Source organism: Tiliqua scincoides, chromosome 1, assembly GCF_035046505.1.
Source record: "Tiliqua scincoides isolate rTilSci1 chromosome 1, rTilSci1.hap2, whole genome shotgun sequence".
NCBI lineage: Eukaryota > Metazoa > Chordata > Lepidosauria > Squamata > Scincidae > Tiliqua > Tiliqua scincoides.
The window spans coordinates 62540804-62561498 of NC_089821.1; the positions used below are offsets into that span (position 1 = coordinate 62540804).

General features: G+C 45.4%; 1 protein-coding gene across 1 annotated transcript in view; it reads left to right on the plus strand.

Annotated features, from left to right (window-relative positions):
• The window catches only part of LOC136644124 (NACHT, LRR and PYD domains-containing protein 12-like), a 135719-nt gene that overhangs the window by 112969 nt on the left and 2055 nt on the right, over positions 1–20695 (plus strand). Inside the window, exons 10-13 of the mRNA XM_066619683.1 lie at positions 11596–11766; positions 15182–15352; positions 15890–16060; positions 19209–19379. Coding sequence (XP_066475780.1) covers positions 11596–11766; positions 15182–15352; positions 15890–16060; positions 19209–19379 — 684 coding nt within the window. The remainder of the gene's footprint in view (positions 1–11595; positions 11767–15181; positions 15353–15889; positions 16061–19208; positions 19380–20695) is intronic.

A 20695-nucleotide genomic window follows, 5' to 3' on the forward strand; every position in this document is an offset into this window, starting at 1 on the left:
ACTCTCCATTTTAAAGCATGGTTAAGAGTTCAGGAATGGCATGTCTTCACCAGACCACTGGCCAGGAATGTAGCTGTCAGGTACCTCAGTTTTTGCAGGCTGGATGCTTTTTAGCTCCTTACAGAGAAGCCTCAGTCCAGAATCTCCCAGTTTATTGTAGTCTAGGTCCAGGTCTGTTAATGTTTGGTTGGTGCTGAGAACAGAAGTGAGGTCCTCACAACAAGCTTCTGAAAGTCCGCAGCTGTGGAGCCTGTAGGAGGAAAATGGGTGAAGTTCTCACATTAAGGGCCCAATCCCATCCAACTTTCTAGTGCTGATGCAGCTGCAGTGCAGTCCCGAGGAAAGGAAACAAATGATCCCTTATTTTGAGGAGGCCTCAGTGACTGCCTCTCACCACAGGCTGCAGCACACACCCATTTAGCACAGTTGCATCAGTGCTGGAAAGCTGGATTGGATTGGGTCCTTATTCTCCCTGTTTCTAAAGCTACTCTGCACACATTGGGTTTAGGCATCCAGGAGAGTTCCATTCCATTTTTCAATTTTTGAGTTAAACAAAAGCAATTTAAAAACCCTTTTGGCAACAGTTTAAAAATAGTCTGCTTCCCATGGTAATGGGGCAGGCAGGCAATCAGTCAATCAGTCTCCCTCTCTGGGGCTTAGAACAGCTTTGTTTCAACTGGGAGGCAGACCCCTCCCTTCACCCTGGAGCAGTGAAAGAATGCAAAGCAATAATCACTTCTGACTTATAAGAACATAAGAACAGCCCCACTGGATCAGGCCATAGGCCCATCTAGTCCAGCTTCCTGTATCTCACAGCAGCCCACCAAATGCCCCAGGGAGCACACCAGATAACAAGAGACCTCATCCTGGTGCCCTCCCTTGCATCTGGCATTCTGACATAACCCATTTCTAAAATCAGGAGGTTGTGCATACACATCATGACTTGTACCCCGTAATGGATTTTTCCTCCAGAAACTTGTCCAATCCCCTTTTAAAGGCGTCTAGGCTAGACGCCATCACCACATCCTGTGGCAAGGAGTTCCAGAGACTGACCACACGCTGAGTAAAGAAATATTTTCTTTTGTCTGTTCTAACTCTCCCAACACTAAATTTTAGTGGATGTCCCCTGGTTCTGGTATTATGTGAGAGTGCAAAGAGCATCTCCCTATCCACTCTGTCCATCCCCTGCATAATTTTGTATGTCTCAATCATGTCCCCCCTCAAGCGTCTCTTTTCTAGGCTGAAGAGCCCCAAATGCCGTAGCCTTTCCTCATAAGGAAGGTGCCCCAGCCCTGTAATCATCTTAATCGCTCTCTTTTGCACCTTTTCCATTTCCACTATGTCTTTTTTGAGATGCGGCGACCAGAACTGGACACAATACTCCAGGTGCGGCCTTACCATAGATTTGTACAACAGCATTATAATATTAGCCGTTTTGTTCTCAATACCCTTCCTAATGATCCCAAGCATAGAATTGGCCTTCTTCACTGCCGCCGCACACTTTCATCGACCTGTCCACCACCACCCCAAGATCTCTCTCCTGATCTGTCACAGACAGCTCAGAACCCATCAGCCTATATCTAAAGTTTTGATTTTTTGCCCCAATGTGCATGACTTTACACTTACTGACATTGAAGTGCATCTGCCATTTTGCTGCCCATTCTGCCAGTCTGGAGAGATCCTTCTGGAGCTCCTCACAATCTATTCTGGTCTTCACCACTCGGAAAAGTTTGGTGTCGTCTGCAAACTTAGCCACTTCACTGCTCAACCCTGTCTCCAGGTCATTTATGAAGAGGTTGAAAAACACCGGTCCCAGGACAGATCCTTGGGGCACACCGCTTTTCACCTCTCTCCATTGTGAAAATTGCCCATTGACACCCATTCTCTGTTTCCTGGCCTTCAACCACTTCTCAATCCATGAGAGGACCTGTCCTCTAATTCCCTGACTGTGGAGTTTTTTCAGTAGCCTTTGGTGAGGGACCGTGTCGAACGCCTTCTGAAAGTCCAGATATATAATGTCCACGGGTTCTCCCGCATCCACATGCCTGTTGATCTTTTCAAAGAATTCTATAAGGTTTGTGAGGCAAGACTTACCCTTACGGAAGCCATGCTGACTCTCCCTCAGCAAGGCCTGTTCGTCTATGTGTTTTGAGATCCTATCTTTGATGAGGCATTCCACCATCTTACCCGGTATGGATGTTAGGCTGACTGGCCTATATTTTCCTGGGTCCCTCCTCTTTCCCTTTTTAAAGATAGACTTGCTTTGCATTCCTTTGCACACACCCTCCAGAGGGAAGAAAGGGTCTGCCTCCCAGCTGAAACAAAGCTGTTCTAAGCCCCAGAGAGGGGGAGAGAAACCCTGCCTGAGCCTTACCATGGTATTTTAAGCCATTAAACATTGCCTAAAGGGATGTTTATCTTTTAATTTAAAGGGCCAGCCTCATTTGGGGCTGAGATAAAACCCCAGGTGAAAATCCACTGATAATTGGGTTATATCTGTATATGCAACATAAACCCTGGGGGAAACAATCCAATGTCCTTCCCTCTTCTTTACTTAGACCAGGCCTCACCAAATGCTTCCTAGTTCCAGTGGTATCCAGGAGGGTTCCCATCTGGAGCACTTACCTATGAATTAAGCTTTGGCCTTACTTTTCCAACCCCCTCAGTCTTCAGTTTAAAGCCCTCCTAATTAGGTTTGCCATGCTTCCACCAAAAACATTCTTCCCATCCTCATGTGGTGCAGCCTGTCTCATGCCAGCAACCTTCATCCAGGAAGCGCAGTCTATGGTCCCAGAAGCCAAACCTCTCCTGACTACATCATCTACGTAGCCAGTCATTCACCCAGAATATTCTTCTCTTCTAATCAAGTTCTCTCCCTATTGTTGCAAGGTGTTCACAAGGTTCAAAAGCAAGACTCAGTAGGCAGGGTGATCGTCTGCAAGCTTTTATTTCCTTGCCAGCAACTGGCATCTCCAGGGACTCCTGTCCAAAGCTTTGAGTGTCAATCTCAATCTTATCCAGACCCTTTATAGCATTTTGGGTGCTTTGTTTGAAGAATTTTACACTTCTCATTGGCTGGGGTTTGACATCATAAATGGGGCTTTACTTTTCATAGGCTGGAGATAGCCTTAGAGACATTTGATTGGTGAGTTTCAAGTTATAAGTTACAAATAAGACAAAACCATACATTTAAACATATACAATACAAAGTTTTCAACAACCAGTAGAGTGCACTGTAACCTTATTTTTACTCAGAACTGGCCTTTTGGCAAGTATTTAGACCTTGTCTCTTGGCACACTAATTGCAATGACTTCGTACTTGTTGCAAGAGCCATCTGTGTTATCTTGTCTTACGTTCTTCCTCCTGTTGCCAGTAAACACTGTGGGGCTTTCTGCCAATTTTTAAGGAAGGTCCTTTGGACCTTCTTCTATTTGTAACCTGTTTCTTGGTACTTTTAAAGATGTATAGTGGTGTATTTTCATATACTTGAATACAAAACAAAACAAACTCTCATGATAAGAAAGGATTTCTTTTAAGAAATCTTTTTCTCATTCACTTTTAGCCAAATTACAGCTTTCTCTGTCAGCTTTAGCTCAAACAGGAACTTTCTCATGAATATTCTGTTATCCCCTTTCTAACTGTTTCCAAACTAGTATAGCTAAAAAACCCTATTTCAGCTTGCCAAATGAAAATACCAAAACCTTTCTGTATGACAATGTTACAAACCTATGTGTGTTCTCATCCTCATAACATTTCATTGTCCCCGCTTTCTGGTGCCAAAAGAGCCTTATCCATCTTTGAGATGCAACTTTCCGCAAATTCCTAAGCTGTGACCTTAAACAGAACTGCTTACGGTGCGGGCTCTGTGTGAGGCTGACTTTATGATTTTAACCTTTATTATGTGTTTCTATACTTTATTAAACCTTTTCAATGAAATCAGACAATTAAAACTTCTTATAATAGCTGCTATATGTCTATATATGTTGGTTACACCTTTTAGAGACAAAACTATTCAAAGTATTGAAGAATAAGTGAAAGGCATGCAGACATAATGACTTCTTTGGTACTTCTATGAAATTTTGTGTAAATATTTACTATAGTACCTCTCCTAGTCTTTGTATACATATATGGCTTCTTAGCTAAGACAATAACACTGTCCTTTGGTTTTAAAAGCCTGAAAGAATAAACTGCAAACTGTTTTCTAAGATGGACATTTATTTGTTATCTCTTGTTTTGCTGCCAAGAGCTTCCTTGACATTCTGCCAAATCTAGCTGTCAGCTTGCAATTTTCAAACAGAAAGCTGTAATTGTAATTTCAAACAGCAAAAATGGCTTTTAAGCTTTTTTAAGCATGTGAGCATCCCCTATTAAACTTTACTAATGGCATAGCATAAATGGCTTTCATTCTGTACCCTCTATCACTATTACCGGGAAAACAAATGAGAATGCCAGCTGGGCCCCCAGGTCCTTCACCTTCCTTCCCACAACCTCATAGTCTGACCAGCTCATAGCCAGGCCTGTAGCCAGGATTCTAGAGATGGGGGGGAATATTTTTTCAGGGGGGTGTCATGAATATGTACAGTTTAGGCCTAGTGGCATGTAGAGCCTGAACCAAACTGGGCCAGTGACAGAGAAGTGGCTTGCAGTTCCTAGCTGCAAGGATGTGAGTAACAACAGCCAATGGAATTAACAACTCAATGGAAGGCGATAATGTAGCACAATGCAGCTGTGGACCTCCAGTGGGGAGGGGAGAACTGAGAGTCCCACTTCAGGAAGATTCAGTCCGCAAGAGTTTCTGATTGGACAGTTTAAATAAGTAGAGTCACTCCATCCTGTTAGCATGAGAAGTATAATCCCCCCTCAGCCACAAAGCTTCCTGGGTGACCTTGAGCCAGTCACTTTCTCTCAGCCCCACCTACCTCACAGGGTTGTTGTGAGGATAAGAAAGAGGGGAGGAGCAGCTGTGTAAACCGCCCTGAGCTCTTTGGAGGAAGGGCGGTATAAAAATGTGAAAAATAAATAAATAAATAAAAAATATAAGAACAAAGCCCAAGAGGTGTGTGTCGCTTTTTGGTGGAAAAGGTTGTGGGTGCAACATCCTGCAGGCAGAGCCTGGTCCACCAGGGCCATGTGGCCTTATAGGTAACTTGGCGCTGAAAGATCTACAAAAGAAAGCTGACCCAGGTGAGAGTTAGGGAATAATAGAGATAGCCATTTAGCTTTGTTATTTTAATGCTGATATGTTTCCTAGAAGTTTTATGCCTCTAGCATTTGCTGCCTTTTGTAACTTTATGTAACCCTATGTATTTAATAAAGTAAAAATCCTTTTACTAAGTTATTTCATTGTCTGTTGGGGACAAAGTTTTAGAATCCTGCCTAGCCGTTCAGCAAGCTACCAAATACTCATTGAGGACTAGTAACTTGAGGACTGAGGCTTTAATTAAAGAAAGTGCTCAGTGCCTGCAAGGGATAGGATTAAGCCAAGAGGGTCTCAGTGCCCCTGGGCTGAGACACTGGCACATACAGGGTGGTGGCAATACTACCGAACAGGGGTCCTTGAGGGCTCTAGGGTTTGAGAACCAATAACTCTGAGCACCCCAAAACCCTGGGAGTGTACGACGTGTACGACGGGGCAATTATGTTGGGTATCTATACTGGTGTGCAAAATGAAGGGATAAGTACGGAGAAAGATCAAAGACCCGTAACTCCCCCAAATTTCATGAAGAGAAAATATTTTGGGGGGGTTATTGAAACACACATTCATTATCTGTAAAGCAATGTAACAATAATTTGCATAGAATCAATGCATCTCTGTATGCAATGTAAAATGTATTTGTCTACATAGAAATAACATGCAACATATCTTTTCATTTTACACACCAGCACAATACACAGGTTTGCATCCCTGAAAAAGTAAAACATATCACTGTGATACAGGTAGTATTTGCTTATATTGAAAGCCTTTCATTAGCTGATATGACATTGTTGATACATTGAAATATACTAAAATAAAATTTATTTACATAAAAACAAGAGGAAAGATATGCAAGTCAAATACAGTAATGCCATTGGAACATTAGTTTTTTACAATATTCATTACTTTTAAAAAGCAAAGTACAGAAGATTGAAATTATTGAATCTACCTAGTAGAGCTGAATTCTCCTATCTTTCTGAGAGTTGAATCTCCTTAGAATCAGGGGTGGATCCAGTGTCTATATGGGGGGGGGGGGCCTTGAGCACTACCTTCAGAGCCCAGGTCAACCAGGTGGATAGATCTGGGCTCCAGGTCTACCAACCTGGTAGACCTGGATTCCTAATTGAGCTGATAGCCTCTGTGGCTATTTGTTGGATGGGTAGACCTGGGCTCCCACCTGGACTTCTACCTGCTGTGTAGACCTGGGCTCCCATCTGGACTTGGAACCCAGGTCTACCTGCTGGGTATACCTGGGTGTTGCCAAAAGGGCTGTTTTGTTTAGGGGAATTATTACACTGCCCTTATTGGAACATTAGGATCGTAGGCTGGATAACAAGATGGCGTTAAGCAGAAAAATTCCCTTTGGTTAAAGAGGAGACTGAGAGAAAGATAACTTTCAACAAAAGGTTATGGTTTATTACAAAAGAACAAAGGTAAAAATAATGCAATGGAGAAATGATATTTCTTGGTCCTAATGCTTGAATCCAATGTACCTAGCTTTCATGGTGGTTGCATGTGTAGAGTATTTGGTGCATCCGAGGAAATCAGAAAAAGGAAGGGTTGTAGGGAAGGATTTTAGGGTCCCTCCTCTGCCAACCCCAGCTGCTTACTAAAGATGGGGAGAAAGGGGGAGAAAAAAGGGGGGAGAAGAAGGGAAAGAGTTCCAGGAACAAGATAGTTACCTGTCCTGTAGAGCAGTTGGAGTAGGGGAGGGGAGAGTCCTGTGGAGAGGACCCTCTAACACAACACAGATGTGTTGGGCCTTGGAGAGAGAGAGCGCATATGAGAGGAAGCCCTCTCTTATAAGGGGTTGGGAGACAGACTGAGCTGGATGGTAGCTTGGTTGCTAAGGCTGGGTGCTTGGAGTATGTATACATTTGAATGGGGATCAGGATGTCAGTTATCCAATGGGGTCAATGGCTGGCTTGCTAGAAGGGGGAACTTACAAAGACTGAGTGGAAACAACACCAACACAAGGCAGTTCAAGTTTGCATACAGAAATGTAGGAGATGCTTAAACAGTGATTGGATTAAAACACAAGACTTCCTCCCATAATGTGTGACTGTGGCGGTTGGGGGCTTGTGTAACCATGGGCTTCTGTGTAGGTGCAATACAATGAATCAGTAACACCAAAATCATTTGCATAAACAGTGATTGGATTAAGACACAAGACTTCCTGGAATAATGTACGACTATGGGTGGTGGTTGTTGCGTAACCATGTGGCTTGACTAGAGTCCTGGAAATGTGGCCTGTATGCTGGGAGAACAGTTTAGTTTGCATGATATTATAACCAGATATATAGAAAATCACAACTAAAAGGCAAAAGGGGATTTTCACGTAATATGGGTTACCGATTGAGTTTATAGCTTCTGTGGCTATTTGCTGGGCAGGTAGAGCTGGGCTCCCACTTGGACTTGGAGTCCAGGTCTACCTACTTGGGTAGACCTGGGCTCCCGATTGAGCTTATAGCCTACATAAGAACATAGGAAGAGCCCTGCTGGATCAGGCTAAAGGCCCATCTAGTCCAGCTTCCAGTAGCCCATCAAATGCTTCAGGGAGCACAAAAGACGGCAAGACAAAACCTGTGTCCTGGTGCCCTCCCCTGAATCTGGCATTCCGAGATAGCCTACTTCTAAAATCAGGCGCTTGCACATACCTATCATGACACGTAACCCATGATGGACCTTTCCTCCAGAAATTTGTCCAATCCCCTCTTAAAGTCATTTAGGTAAAATGCCATCATCACTTCCTATGGTACAAAGTTCCACAGACTAATTAACACACTGGGTAAAGAAATATTTTCTTTTATCTGTCCTAACTCTTTCAACACTCAATTTTAGTAGATGTCCCCTGGTTCTGGTGTTATGTGACAGGGAAAAGGGTATCTCTCTCTATCTGCTCCATCCATCTCCTGCATAATTTTGTATGTCTCAATCATGTCCTCCCTCAGGCCTCTGTGGCTATTTGCTGAACTTGGAACCCAGGTCTACTTGCTTGGGTAGACCTGGGCTCCAAATTGAGTTTATCGCCTCTGTGGCTATTTGTTGGGTGGGTAGACCTGGGCTCCCATTCCAACCAATCTCCTTGGTACCCACCCAGTGGGTGTTTCCCTGACACCCGATTTTGCTCTTCATCCTGGTGGGTGCCCTTCCCTGCTGGCAGGACAGTTGAGGTGGAGGTATGCACCCATGGCCTCCCCTGGATTCGCCCCTGCTTAGAACTTTTCCACACTTAAGTTCTTGGTTCTCTTTAGCTCAAATGCTTTCTATGCTTTCTCCACCAGAAAAAGGGTCTCACCAGCCCCAAACAGCAGCCATTGGTTTTAAAAATATGTCTGAAAGGCAAAAACGCCACCATGATTTTGCCAAACAGAAACATTTCTCTCTGTCCCCCACAGCAATACCTTCGTAGTAATTAGCATGTTCCACAGTAGAATAGCACCCTCTCCACCCCCTCTGCCAGTACAAGTAGAAATCTCTCCCAACCTTCCTTGTAGCTTCTCTTGACCAACCCTGCTCTCCATGTGCTTTGGATGGGGGCAGGGTGACCAGAGGTCATAACTTCCAAGGAGCCCTCCAAGACCCTGTTTTGCTCACTCTACATGCACTCTCTCCCCCCGCCCCCATCCCTGCCAGAAGCACCAAGCCTTCTTTCCTCATGCGCATGAAAAAAGTTGCAGAAAGGGCATCAAATGACCCCCAACTGAAGCCATACTAGACAGAAAGAGGACTGGCCCAAACAGCAGAAATGTTGCATCCAAAATCTCAGAGGCCAGACCCATGGTTTCCTCCCCCCCCCCCCCCGAAAGGCCCTTCCTGGCCCAAACACCTGAAAGGGTGCATCCAAAATCTCCTGCCTGCTCACCCCCAAATGACACCAGAGTCAGCAGCAGCCTTCAGGGTCCTGCCAAGTGCTTTCACAGCCACTCAGCTCACAGGAGGGAAATGGAAGGCACTGAACACATTCCCTCCAGGCTTTTTCATGCCTGTCTCTCTGGTGTCCTGTGACTATCAGCAGATTGCTGTGGTTGTCCCCTAAGGTGAGTTACTGAGCAACAGCAGCCTGAGCCAATTGGAGGAGGCTGCCTGCAGGGAGGGGCTGAGCTCTCAAGGAACAGAAGCTAAATTGGAGGACATTCAACCACATTTACATGACAAGTCTGGAAAAAATGCCAGGGGGGGGCAAACTGCTGGCTCAGGGAGGGCTTTTATGGCCCTGCTCATAGCTGTGCCCAGCACTGTCATTCATTCCTACATGGATGAAGGGGTAGTGATGCATTGGTTAGACCAGCTTCTGCAATCAGCCCAATCCAGCAGGAGGTTAGGAAACATATTACAAAAAAAAATTTTTTAACTTATCCCTGATAGGTTGCATCATCCCTTACAGGACTCTTTGGACATATGCTAGCCATTTTGGTGGCATGCATCTGAGGAGAGTGGGGGGAGGGTGTTTGAGGCAGGGTTCTGGGGATAGGATCCTGGCATAAGTTACTGCCACCAGGATCTACCTCACCTCTCACTGAAATGCCCATATCCTCCCCCTCCCCACTCTGAAACTCCCCCTGCCCTCCCCCTCCCTACCCATGACACAACACCTGCCACTGACTTACCAGAGTCTGTGCAGCCCAGGCTCTAGGGCAGCAGAGGTGTGAAGCTGCTACTGCTTTTCAGTGGTGGTTGGTATTGGCCTGGCAGTCCCTGGACTTTTTTTTACAACAGCAGGACACTCATCCTGCTGTCATAGACGGGCCATAGGACTGGGCCATAAGAGTCTTGGGAATTGAATAAATCAAACCCTTCCTGTCCTCCCATATCTTCATCCAGTTTTTGAGCATACAGCAGCTGGTGGCATCAGCTGTGAAGGTACATACTGTAGGTGTAGAGTCACACCACCATCTGACCATATTTGTGCTGGCATTAGATTGAGCAATGCTTCACAGGCATGCAAGGACTGATATCATATCCTCCTATGCCATTCATAGGAATTTTTTAAAAAAATATAGAATCGCCCTGTAAAACACACACATACCACAATGTATAAGTGTCCCAAACTTTGGGACAGCACTACAGTGGTTTTTCACCAGACCAATAGAAATGAAACTCAAGCTCACTCCTAACTAAATCTTCACCACCACCAAAGCAGTCATGCTAATGGAGCATGCACTGTATCCTGTGGTGAAGACACGGTCTCGAGCAGCAGTTCTCAAACTGGTGGGTCGCGCCCCACTAGGGGAACCAGAAGCAGGACATTCCCCCTTAAGGAGAGTGGCCCTGCTCCGATGGCAGTAACTACACCACAGGGATCACATCACCACCACTACCAAGGGGCTTGTCTCTTACCTTGGGGGCAATGCTGTCCTCCTGCAGGGTCCTGGGGGCTTGCAGCCCCCTCCAATGTACTCTGAAGCTTCTGTAAATAGTTACCTCCAATCAGCAGCTACTTCTGGTTTTTGTGTGAAATAAAGAAAAAAAAAAGCTGAGATCTGTGTACTGTTCTTTCAGAAGAGAGTCATCCCCCCTCAAGGGAGGAAAACATTCTTTGAAATTAAACTGAATGCTTTTCAGTACCTTACCAGCAAGGAGTCATAAATATCAGCACTGACTGTGTGGACTGTATGGAGATAGTATTTGAATGGCAAGGACTGCATCCTGCCAGGACACTGGAAGATAAGTTACTTGAGTTCACCAGCACTGAGGATCCAGGTTGGGAAACACTAGCTACTCCTGGCAACAATTCAGTATTTTTTAGACACTAAACTGATTCAATACAGAGGAGCTTTGGGTCAAAGTAGAGAAAGAAAAATGGATACATAGGCACCTCAGGGCCCAATCCTATCTTTCACTGGAACAGGCAGGCCAGCAAGGCTGAGCTGTATCTAGCACAAGTTTCAGGCAGTTTGTGGATCAGCCTGAGGCAAGGGGAAACTTTCCCCTTACCCCGAGGAGAGCCACAGCAGCCCCAATGGAGCTACTTGGATCTGCGCCACCTGATGAGGTGGCACAAATCCGAGCAGCCTTGGACTGCTCCAGGCTGCCTGGGAATGGGGTCAGAATCCAGCATAAGTACCAGATTCTTGCCCCACCTCCTGCTCCCCACTTGCCTGCCCACAGTCCCGCCTACCGCCCAACTTCACCCACCCCAAAACACCTCCCTCTCATCTCCTCCCTGTTCTTCCCACACCCCTCCTGACCTCCATACTGGCCGAGATCAGCCGACACAACTCACCTTTCCCTGAAGCCCATGTCAGCTCATGGAAGCAAGTTGGCACACAGACACGTGCCTAACTTCCCTTATGTCAGTGCAGAAGTGCTTCATGTCACTTCTATGATGAAGGAACTTGCACCGGCCCATCTGCCTCTCAGGACCCTCAGTTTTTCATTGCTGTCTGTCTTCCTGCAGGTTTGATGGTTGCCAACTGACAGCTACTTGTTGTGAAGACCTCTCCTCTGTTCTCTGCAGCAACCAGTCTCTAGAAAAGCTAGACTTATCAGGCAATAAACTTGGAGACAGAGGCATGAAGCTACTTTGTGGGGCGCTGAAGCATCCAAGCAGCCATCTTCAGCAATTATGGTAAGCTTCCAAACTGCTATGCCAAAACTGTCAGTACTTCAAAGCAATCCACATGTATGCCTCTGGTACAAAGTGTCTCCTCATGTGGTTGTCAGTCACCAGAAAGGGGATTTGTCTTGTGGTGGAATTGCCAGAACTGAGGAAATGTGTTAGACACAGATGTGAAGCTCAGGGTCTCCTGGCTCATATAGCACCTCTGTGCACATTAGAAAAAAGGCACCTTTGTCTGCAGTAGAAAAAGGTGCACCTTCATCTCTGTCAGAAGTGACATTCTGCCAGAATCCTCATCCTTCTCTCTGTTCAGATGTCAGAATAGTGCCCCTTAGATGTGATGCACTATTGTGCAGTGCATATTCTGCACAACCGTATGGGGTGGCCCTGGTGAAGCTCCCTCCATCTCTCTCCATGTTTAAGGAGCTACTGCTGGGCAGGATGGATGGATGAATGTTGCCTTGAAAGGAGCTCAGATGAAGGAGGAAGGCAGAGGAGAGGCTTGAATAATAATTGAAATATAAATTTGGTAATAGTAGGAAAATATCTGTAGGTGCTTGAAAAGGTACAGCTCCAGAAGAAGAACGAATGTGGAAATATTGAGGGAGTGTAAAGAATTGCTGAGGGAAACATGGTCTCTGGCAGTGAGCTGCACTGCACTGCACAGACTTGCAGCCTGCCAGTGCTTCCTAGTTTGGCACCCAGTGAAGATTTCATAGCTGCACAGCTAACGGTAATTTCAAAGGAGGACAGAGGGTAGGAAACAGGGAAATTCCAAAAGGAGAAAGCAGGGAGGAGATACATGGGGGAACAGTATTAAGGAGAAGCCAGAGGAAGGAGTGGGAAGAGGGAGCCAATGTCTTGGAGCTGGATGGAGAGCATCGAGAAAGAGGTGGGAAAGGAGGAACAAGACCAGCAGGGGAGAGAGAAGGAAAACTGGGGGATGAAGACGGAGGGCATAGGAAAAGAGGGAATGAAGGAATGTAAGAAGGAAGGAAGTAGTAAGCAAGACTGAAGGAAAGGAGGAAAGAAAAGGCAGTGTGTCTGGGGGTGAGCAGCAGAAGAGACCCCCCCCCCCCCGCAGAGGACCAGGTGGCAGCCAAGCAGGGTCACAGAGCCTGCCTGAAACTGGGCAGTTGCCCAAGAGAAGGAAGCCCTGAGTGAGGCCTATTGCTTTATTCTCAAAGGAACCGGGGGGGGGGGATTGTCCCTGTGTCCCAGGTTACCTTACCTCCCCCCCATCTGCATGCTATCAGTGACAGGGCACAGGAGTTTGTCCTGGAGTCCTGAATAATAGGAATAACAGATTCCTCCTGTTGAAATGAAAATCCCTCTGTAAAGTCACAATCAGCTAACCCTGTGAGCAACAGCTGAAGGTCTCCAGCTATTTTCTCTGCTCAGCCTGCCAAGAGTATGTTCTGCCTCCTGTCCTATGACTAGCATTGGGAGAAAATTGTTTTATTTTATCATGGATTTTGGTGTTTTCCAAATGTTCTTATTCAATTATAAATTACAATCACTTTAAAAGTGTACTGGGTAGGTGTTCTAGGTGCTCTAGTGACAGCCGATGACGCCACAGTCATTACCCATGCACACACCCTCAATTTCTCTCTTGGCAACCTTCAGTCTCAAAAGACTATGATATCGCGCTCTGAATGGTGGTTCTGGAACAGCGTCTAGTGTGGCTGAAAAGGCCAATTCGGGAGTGACAATCCCTTCCACACCGGGAGCAAGTGCAGTCTGTCCCTGGTCTGTCTCCCTGGCTATGGGCCTTCCTTCTTTGCCTCTTAGCCTCAGACTGTTGCCCAAGTGTCTCTTCAAACTGGGAAAGGCCATGCTGTACAGCCTGCCTCCAAGCGGGCTGCTCAGAGGCCAGGGTTTCCCACCTGTTGAGGTCCACTCCTAAGGCCTTCAGATCCCTCTTGCAGATGTCCTTGTATCGCAGCTGTGGTCTACCTGTAGGGCGCTTTCCTTGCACGAGTTCTCCATAGAGGAGATCCTTTGGGATCCGGCCATCATCCATTCTCACGACATGACCGAGCCAACGCAGGCGTCTCTGTTTCAGCAGTGCATACATGCTAGGGATTCCAGCTCGTTCCAGGACTGTGTTGTTTGGAACTTTGTCCTGCCAGGTGATCCCGAGGATGGATCGGAGGCAGCACATGTGGAAAGCGTTCAGTTTCCTCTCCTGTTGTGAGCGAAGAGTCCATGACTCGCTGCAGTACAGAAGTGTACTCAAGACGCAAGCTCTGTAGACCTGGATCTTGGTATGTTCCATCAGCTTCTTGTTGGACCAGACTCTCTTTGTGAGTCTGGGAAATGTGGTAGCTGCTTTACCGATGCGTTTGTTTAGTTCGGTATCGAGAGAAAGAGTGTCGGAGATCGTTGAGCCAAGGTACACAAACTCATGGACAACCTCCAGTTCATGCACAGAGATTGTAATGCAGGGAGGTGAGTCCACATCCTGAACCATGACCTGTGCTTTCTTCAGGCTGATAGTCAGTCCAAGATCTTGGCAGGCCTTGCTGAGACGATCCATGAACTGCTGGAGCGGCAAAGAGGAAGTCACACAGACATTTCAGCTGGACTTTGGACTTTGCTCTCAGTCTGGAGAGGTTGAAGAGCTTTTCTTCAACACCCTCAATTAAGTAAGAAGTAAACCAAGATATCACTGTGTCAACAAAGGTCCATAAAAGCTATGGTTTTCCTAGTAGTAATGTATAGGAGAGCTGGACCATAAGTAGGGCTGAACGCCGAAGAATAGATGCTTTCAAAGTATGTTGTTGGAGAAGACTTTTGAGAGTTCCCTGGACTGCAAGGAAATCAAAGCAGTCGATCTACAGGAAATCAACCCTGACTGTTCATTGGAAGGACAAATGCTGACACTGAAGTTTAAATATGCTGGTCATCTCATGAGAAGGGAGGACTCTTTAGAAAAGACCCTGGTGCTGGGAAAAATCAGAGGCGGAAGGAGAAACGGATGGCAGAGGACGAGATGGTTAGATAGTGTCATGGAGGCAATGAACATGAATTTGGACAAACTCCAGAAGTTAGTGGTAGACAGGGGGGCCTTGCATGCTGTGGTCACAAAAAGTCGGACATGATTTAATTGAACAACAACAAAAACCCAAATAAAATGCTTTCATTTTTACAGATTTTGGGGGTGGGGGAGGTTGGTTTGTTTACAGAAATGAGAGTTCAGAAAGCAGTATTAAGTGTTTCCATTTCGTTATCTCTGTTTTCTCCCACCACTATCTATGACATGAAAGAGGGTAGAGTAGCCACAGCAGGTGATCTGGCAAAGAGCTCACATTGTAAATGAAAATTAAACATTTCTGGGCAAGTAAGTGGTGAAATCAGTGGCAGATTAGATTTGGAAAGAGGGAGAATGATTTGAAGGACTTCATTCACTTTCCTCCTACAGGCTCCGCGACTGTGAACTTTCAAGTGCTTGTTGTGAGGACCTCTCTTCTGCTCTCAGCACCAACCAAACTTTATCAAACCTGGAACTGGGTGGGAATGAACTGGGAGATTTGGGGCTGAAGCTTCTCTGTGATGGGCTGAAGCATCCAAACTGCAGGCTGCAGAAACTGGGGTGAGTGACAGCTACATTTCTTGTCCGTGGTCTGATGAGGAAAAGTTACAGTTCTGAAAGAACACACATGGGAGTATCTGGGAGTGCAAGGAATGACTGAGAAAAATGTGATCTCTGGCAATCAGGCATGCTGCATGGATTTGCAGCTTCCTAGTTTGATATCCAGTGACAGTACCATAGCTGCACAGCTCACAGTAATCTCAGAGGGTGAGAAACAGGGAGATTCCAAAGGATGAGAGTATCGAAGCTGGTTCGCGGAGTTAACTTGCTGTTCAGGTAAGTGGTGAAATCTGTGCACAGTAGCTTTTGAAACAGGGAGAATAAGGACCCAAGCCAACTTTCCAGCACTGATGCAACTGTGCTAAATGGGTGTGTGCTGCATCCTGTGGTGAGGGGCAGTCACTGAGGCCCTCAGTGACTTAGATAAGGGATCGTTTGTTTCCTTACCTCGGGACTGCACTGCAGCTGCATCAGCACTAGAAAGTTGGATAGGGTTGGGCCCTTAATTTGAGAATTTCATCCACTTTCCTCCTACAGGCTCTACAGCTGCGGACTTTCAGAAGCTTGTTGTGAGGACCTCGCTTCTGTTCTCAGCACCAACCAAACATTAACAGACCTGGTCCTGAATGACAATCCACTGGGAGATTCTGGGCTGAGGCTTCTCTGTAAGGGGCTAAAGCATCCAAACTGCAGCCTGCAAAAACTGAGGTACCTGACAGCTACATTCCTGGTCAGTGGTCTGGTGAAGACATGCCATTCCTGAACTCTTAACCATGCTTTAAAAAGGAGAGTACACTGCATGCTTGTGCGTCCCCTTCCCTTGTACGGTTAACCAAGATGTAGCATTATATGTGTCTTATAACTTAACTTTTAATCAGAATTAAAGCATTAGCATTGGTGAAGACCTGGTTCTATGTCATGCATATGAAGACAGAGAAAGGGAGGGGCAATTGTTTAAGCCCATGTCCTACTCTTAAACATGGTTATCAACTCTAATAAATGAATTTGAGTTGCATGTGAATGTATTTAGGAGCAGGATGCCTGCATATTCCTTGAGGAGACTAGACTTCTAGCTGGACTTGACACCAGTAAGACATATACCAGTGTGAATTGGGTCAGTTCTGTACACCGATCACCAAATCTGTTTTCTTGATATAAGATTCATAGGTTCAGGTTCCTTCAGCCCCCCTTCTTCCTAAAACACAGAATTCATTTATGAAAGTAAGCTAAGTTCATAAGCCAGCCTCCATATTTCTGTACATATGGGGGGAGAGCATGAGTGTACCAGCCAGCATCCACCCCTCTACCAATGCACTTTGAAAGACCTGCCATTCCTATGATCAGCATTTGCCTTCAACAAATACTGGACATGGGGAGAGATACTCCCATGAACATTCTAGGGTGGGAGTCAGGGGAGATCATTTTTTCATCCTTCAGGGTAGTTACAAGGGCCCGTGGTCCTAACATCAGGGTGAACAGAATGTCTCTTACCCGGTGGCTGCAATGCAACAGCAGCTTTATTGTTCACAAGATGGAGCAGTTGGCCCTGCTGAATGCCTCTCCCCAAGGTCTTGGTCCCCAGAGATCACTTCTGGTGGAATTCACCCTGACCTCTTTTTATTTCCCTCTCGGTGGCACCTCAGACAGACTGGCATCCTCTGGCCTCCATTTTCCAATAAGGCACACCCTCTCCAGGCCTCAAGTAAAAGTGGTCAGAATCCAAAGCTGAACAGCTGTCCCAATCATCACACCATCCCTTCCCCTCTGTCTTTGTGAAGGGGGTCCAAAATAAATTTTGTACTCCCTGCTAAAATTCTTCTTGGAGGACCTGCTAAGTGGCAAGTACCAGTGGACAGAATCCAAGGTGCAGTTGGTGAGATGTCCCCATTGTTGGTGTCCCTGCCCAGTGTCTTGGCTCCAAAGCCTCTCCCAGGATACCTATGCTGGGTATCCAACATACTCACAGTGGAGTCCCAGTAGATTGCAGGTCTTAGGAAACTGGGGTTCTGTAGTCAAGAGAGGGGACAGTGGTTGATATCTCTCAAGCACAGGTCAGCTTCCATCCTTCTGTCTTCCCTGCCTTCTTTTTATCCTTCTCTCTTGCCTCCTGGGCCAATTTTATCTCAGTTGGACCTCTTGAGTGGAACTACCCTAGCAGTGAAATCAGCACTCACTGGCATAATCTTGCCTGCTACCAGTATCGGGCTCAGAAGAGTTGGGCAAACTAAGGTATAACACTGGTTGCCTTCCTGCAACTCTACATAGTCACATTCAGCTAATATTGCTGCAGATGCATCCTGGTCATGGCTTGAGGTGGGCTTCCCTGTTACCAAAAGGGCTGTTTTGTTAGGGGAATTATTACACTACCCTTATTGGAACCTCAGGATCGCAGGCTGGATAACAAGACAGTGTAATGCAGAGAAATTCCCTTTAGCTTAAAGAGGAGACTGAGAGAAAGATAACTTTTAATAAAAGATTATAGTTTTATTACAAAAGCACAAAGGTAAACATAATGCACATGGAGAAATGATAAGTGTATGTTTCTTGGTCCTAATACTTGAATCCAGTGTACCTAGCTTTCATGGTGGTTGCATGTGGAGAGTATTTGGTGCATCCGAGGAAATTAGAAAAGGGAAAGGTTTGTAGGGAAGGATTTTAGGGGTCCCTGATCTGCCAAACCCAGTTGTTGACTAAAGATGGGGAGAGAAGGAGAGAAAAAGGGGGGGGAGAGAAGGGAAAGAGTTTCAGGTGCAAATAGTTACCTGTCCTGTAGAGCAGTTTAGGGGGGGGGAAGAGTCCTGTGTAGAGGACCCTCTGACACAACACAGATGTGTTGGTCCTTGGAGGGAGAGCCAGAGAGCACATGTGGCAGGAAGCCCTCTCTTAAAAAGGGGTTTTCAGACAGAGCTGAGCTGGATTGTAGCTTGCTTACTACCACACAGCAGGATAAGTAAAACATTGAAAGGATCAGTTATCAGCAAAATTCACTGGGGTCAAATGGCTGGCTTCCTACTATGCCAGACTTCTTCATAGGGAGGTGGATTTAAGATGCCTTCCTCCTATAATGTGTTTGCATAAACAATGATTGGATTAGGAGACACTTTTGCATACAGTTCTTAAACAGTGATTGGGTTAAAACAATACAATGAATGTAGTAATGTAACCACAGGGAGGTGGAGGTTGTGTAAGCTTGTGACTTGACCTGATTGTGGCCTGTGTGCTGAGGTTTAACCTGCATGATATTTTAGTCCATAGTACATAACCAGATAGAGAGAAAATCACCACTAAAAGGCAAAAGGGGATTTTCACGTAACATCCCAGCATGCTCCCCTGCTCCACCCACTCATACAGGAATGCATAGCAAATAACCTCTGAACAGAGCTATCAATTTTCACGTATACCAAAAGAGTCTAAAGAATTTTGCCCAGACCCAGATCAGTGTTACCCCACTCCAATTCTCCACTCACCATTTTTCTGTTGCTTATCAAATGTATTTTGCACTAGGGCCCCATTTTGGATGGACATGGTGATTTCTGGGCTAGAATTTTTGAATGACAATGCAGGTTTCCAACTGGTGACCTGCTTTGGCCAAGTCTCAAAATCTGTGAGATGTTGGCCCATTAATCTTGAGAAGTGGTTTCTCTGCACAACATCCTGGTATATTGCACCTGTAACCGTTATGTTCAAGCCACTTATTCTAGAGTTAATGTCACATGTCTCAGATCTAAGAAGATGCTATCAGTAACAGCTACTTATTCCTTCTAGCTGTTGATATCAGTGATAGGAGAACATGGAGAAAAGAGTACATTAGTATAAAATATAAGCCTGTTTTTCTTTTTTCGACTGTCTCTTGCAGCCTTTCCTTGTGCCGTCTCACAGGTGCTTGTTGTGGAGATCTTGCCTCTCTTCTCAGCACCAGCCAGAGGCTGACAGATCTATCCCTATATGATCTCGAACTAGGAGAGTCAGAAACTAGCATCCTGCGTGAAGGACTGAAGCATCCCAACTGCAAGTTACAGAATCTATTGTAAGAGCTGGATTTTATTCCTCCCTATAATATTATGTCTTGTTTGAGATTCATGCTAACTTTTTCTCCAAAAATGATAGCTTGATCCTTTTTGAAGTTTTCTGTGTTTTTTCCCCTCACCTAAACAGTTCTCACCTAAACCTAAACAGTTCTAAACATTGCATGAGAAAGGCTGCAGAAACTGCTCTGACTTTTTTTTTTTACTACCCCAAATGATTCTGAAATTTCCATGAGTTGAGTCAGGACAGTGTGCACTATGCCTCACAAGTCGATTTGAGTTGTAGGATCGCTGACTTGTGACTGGACTCATGATTCAGGCTCAGTGACTAGAGCACATCCCAGGGAAAGGCTTTGGAAGATTGAATCCACTGGCATCAGCCCAGGAGATCAGGCTAGCCCAAGGGCAGAACACCCCTCCTAGAATACTGAAACTCAGATGTCTTTGTCAAAAACCTTCTCACAGTACCCTTGCAGAGTGAGGAGATGTGACAATCCACTGTATTCCCCATACAAGGGGCTAGGCAGACTTGGAGTTAATGTAAAAGGTATATTTAAATCCAATGAAAGGAAAAGGGGATAACAGAACCAAATGGACACACACAGAGAAGTAAGGACTTGGTAAAAAGATTGAATCACCTGCAATCATACAAAAGGTCAGATGATGATATAGAGGTGCTACTGAATCACATGCATACACTTTAACTCAGAGCTGCTGACAGGGTAGTTCAATTTATAATACTATAGCATGGCATAAAGTAGACAAAGTACTTCCTCATCATGAATGCTGCCCTCACCCTCTTCCCCACAAATACTTATCCCGTGAGTAAAGTTCCTGGGAAGTTTGACAGCCACTGCCCTACGTGATTACCTTCTCATACTTACTCCATCATACTTTGATATTCAGTTGTATAGTGTGATTTCCAGTTCTCTGTATCAATTCCATAGTAACACCTGTTCTTATTTTGTCTTCCTCGGTTTAATATAAGCAAGCAAAGGCTTCTTTTTCCATGTTGGCTACTAAAGTCACTGTATAGAAATAAATAGTATTCCAAACCCGTGTATGAATCTATACAGGTTGAGACTAATTATTCTCATGAGTTCCATTCCAAGCACTCACATGGATAAAAAAATTTATAGGATAGCTACATATCTATATTAGATATTTGCACTATAGCAAATCAATTTAAAAAACAAAGTTTATTTGCTCCAGTGATTGAAAAACAGCCTTGCTGACCTTTTGACTCTAAGATAAGAGTCATTAAGAAGACAGTCCATCAGCACTTCACTCAGCCCCTCCCTTCACCAATGCAAAGTGA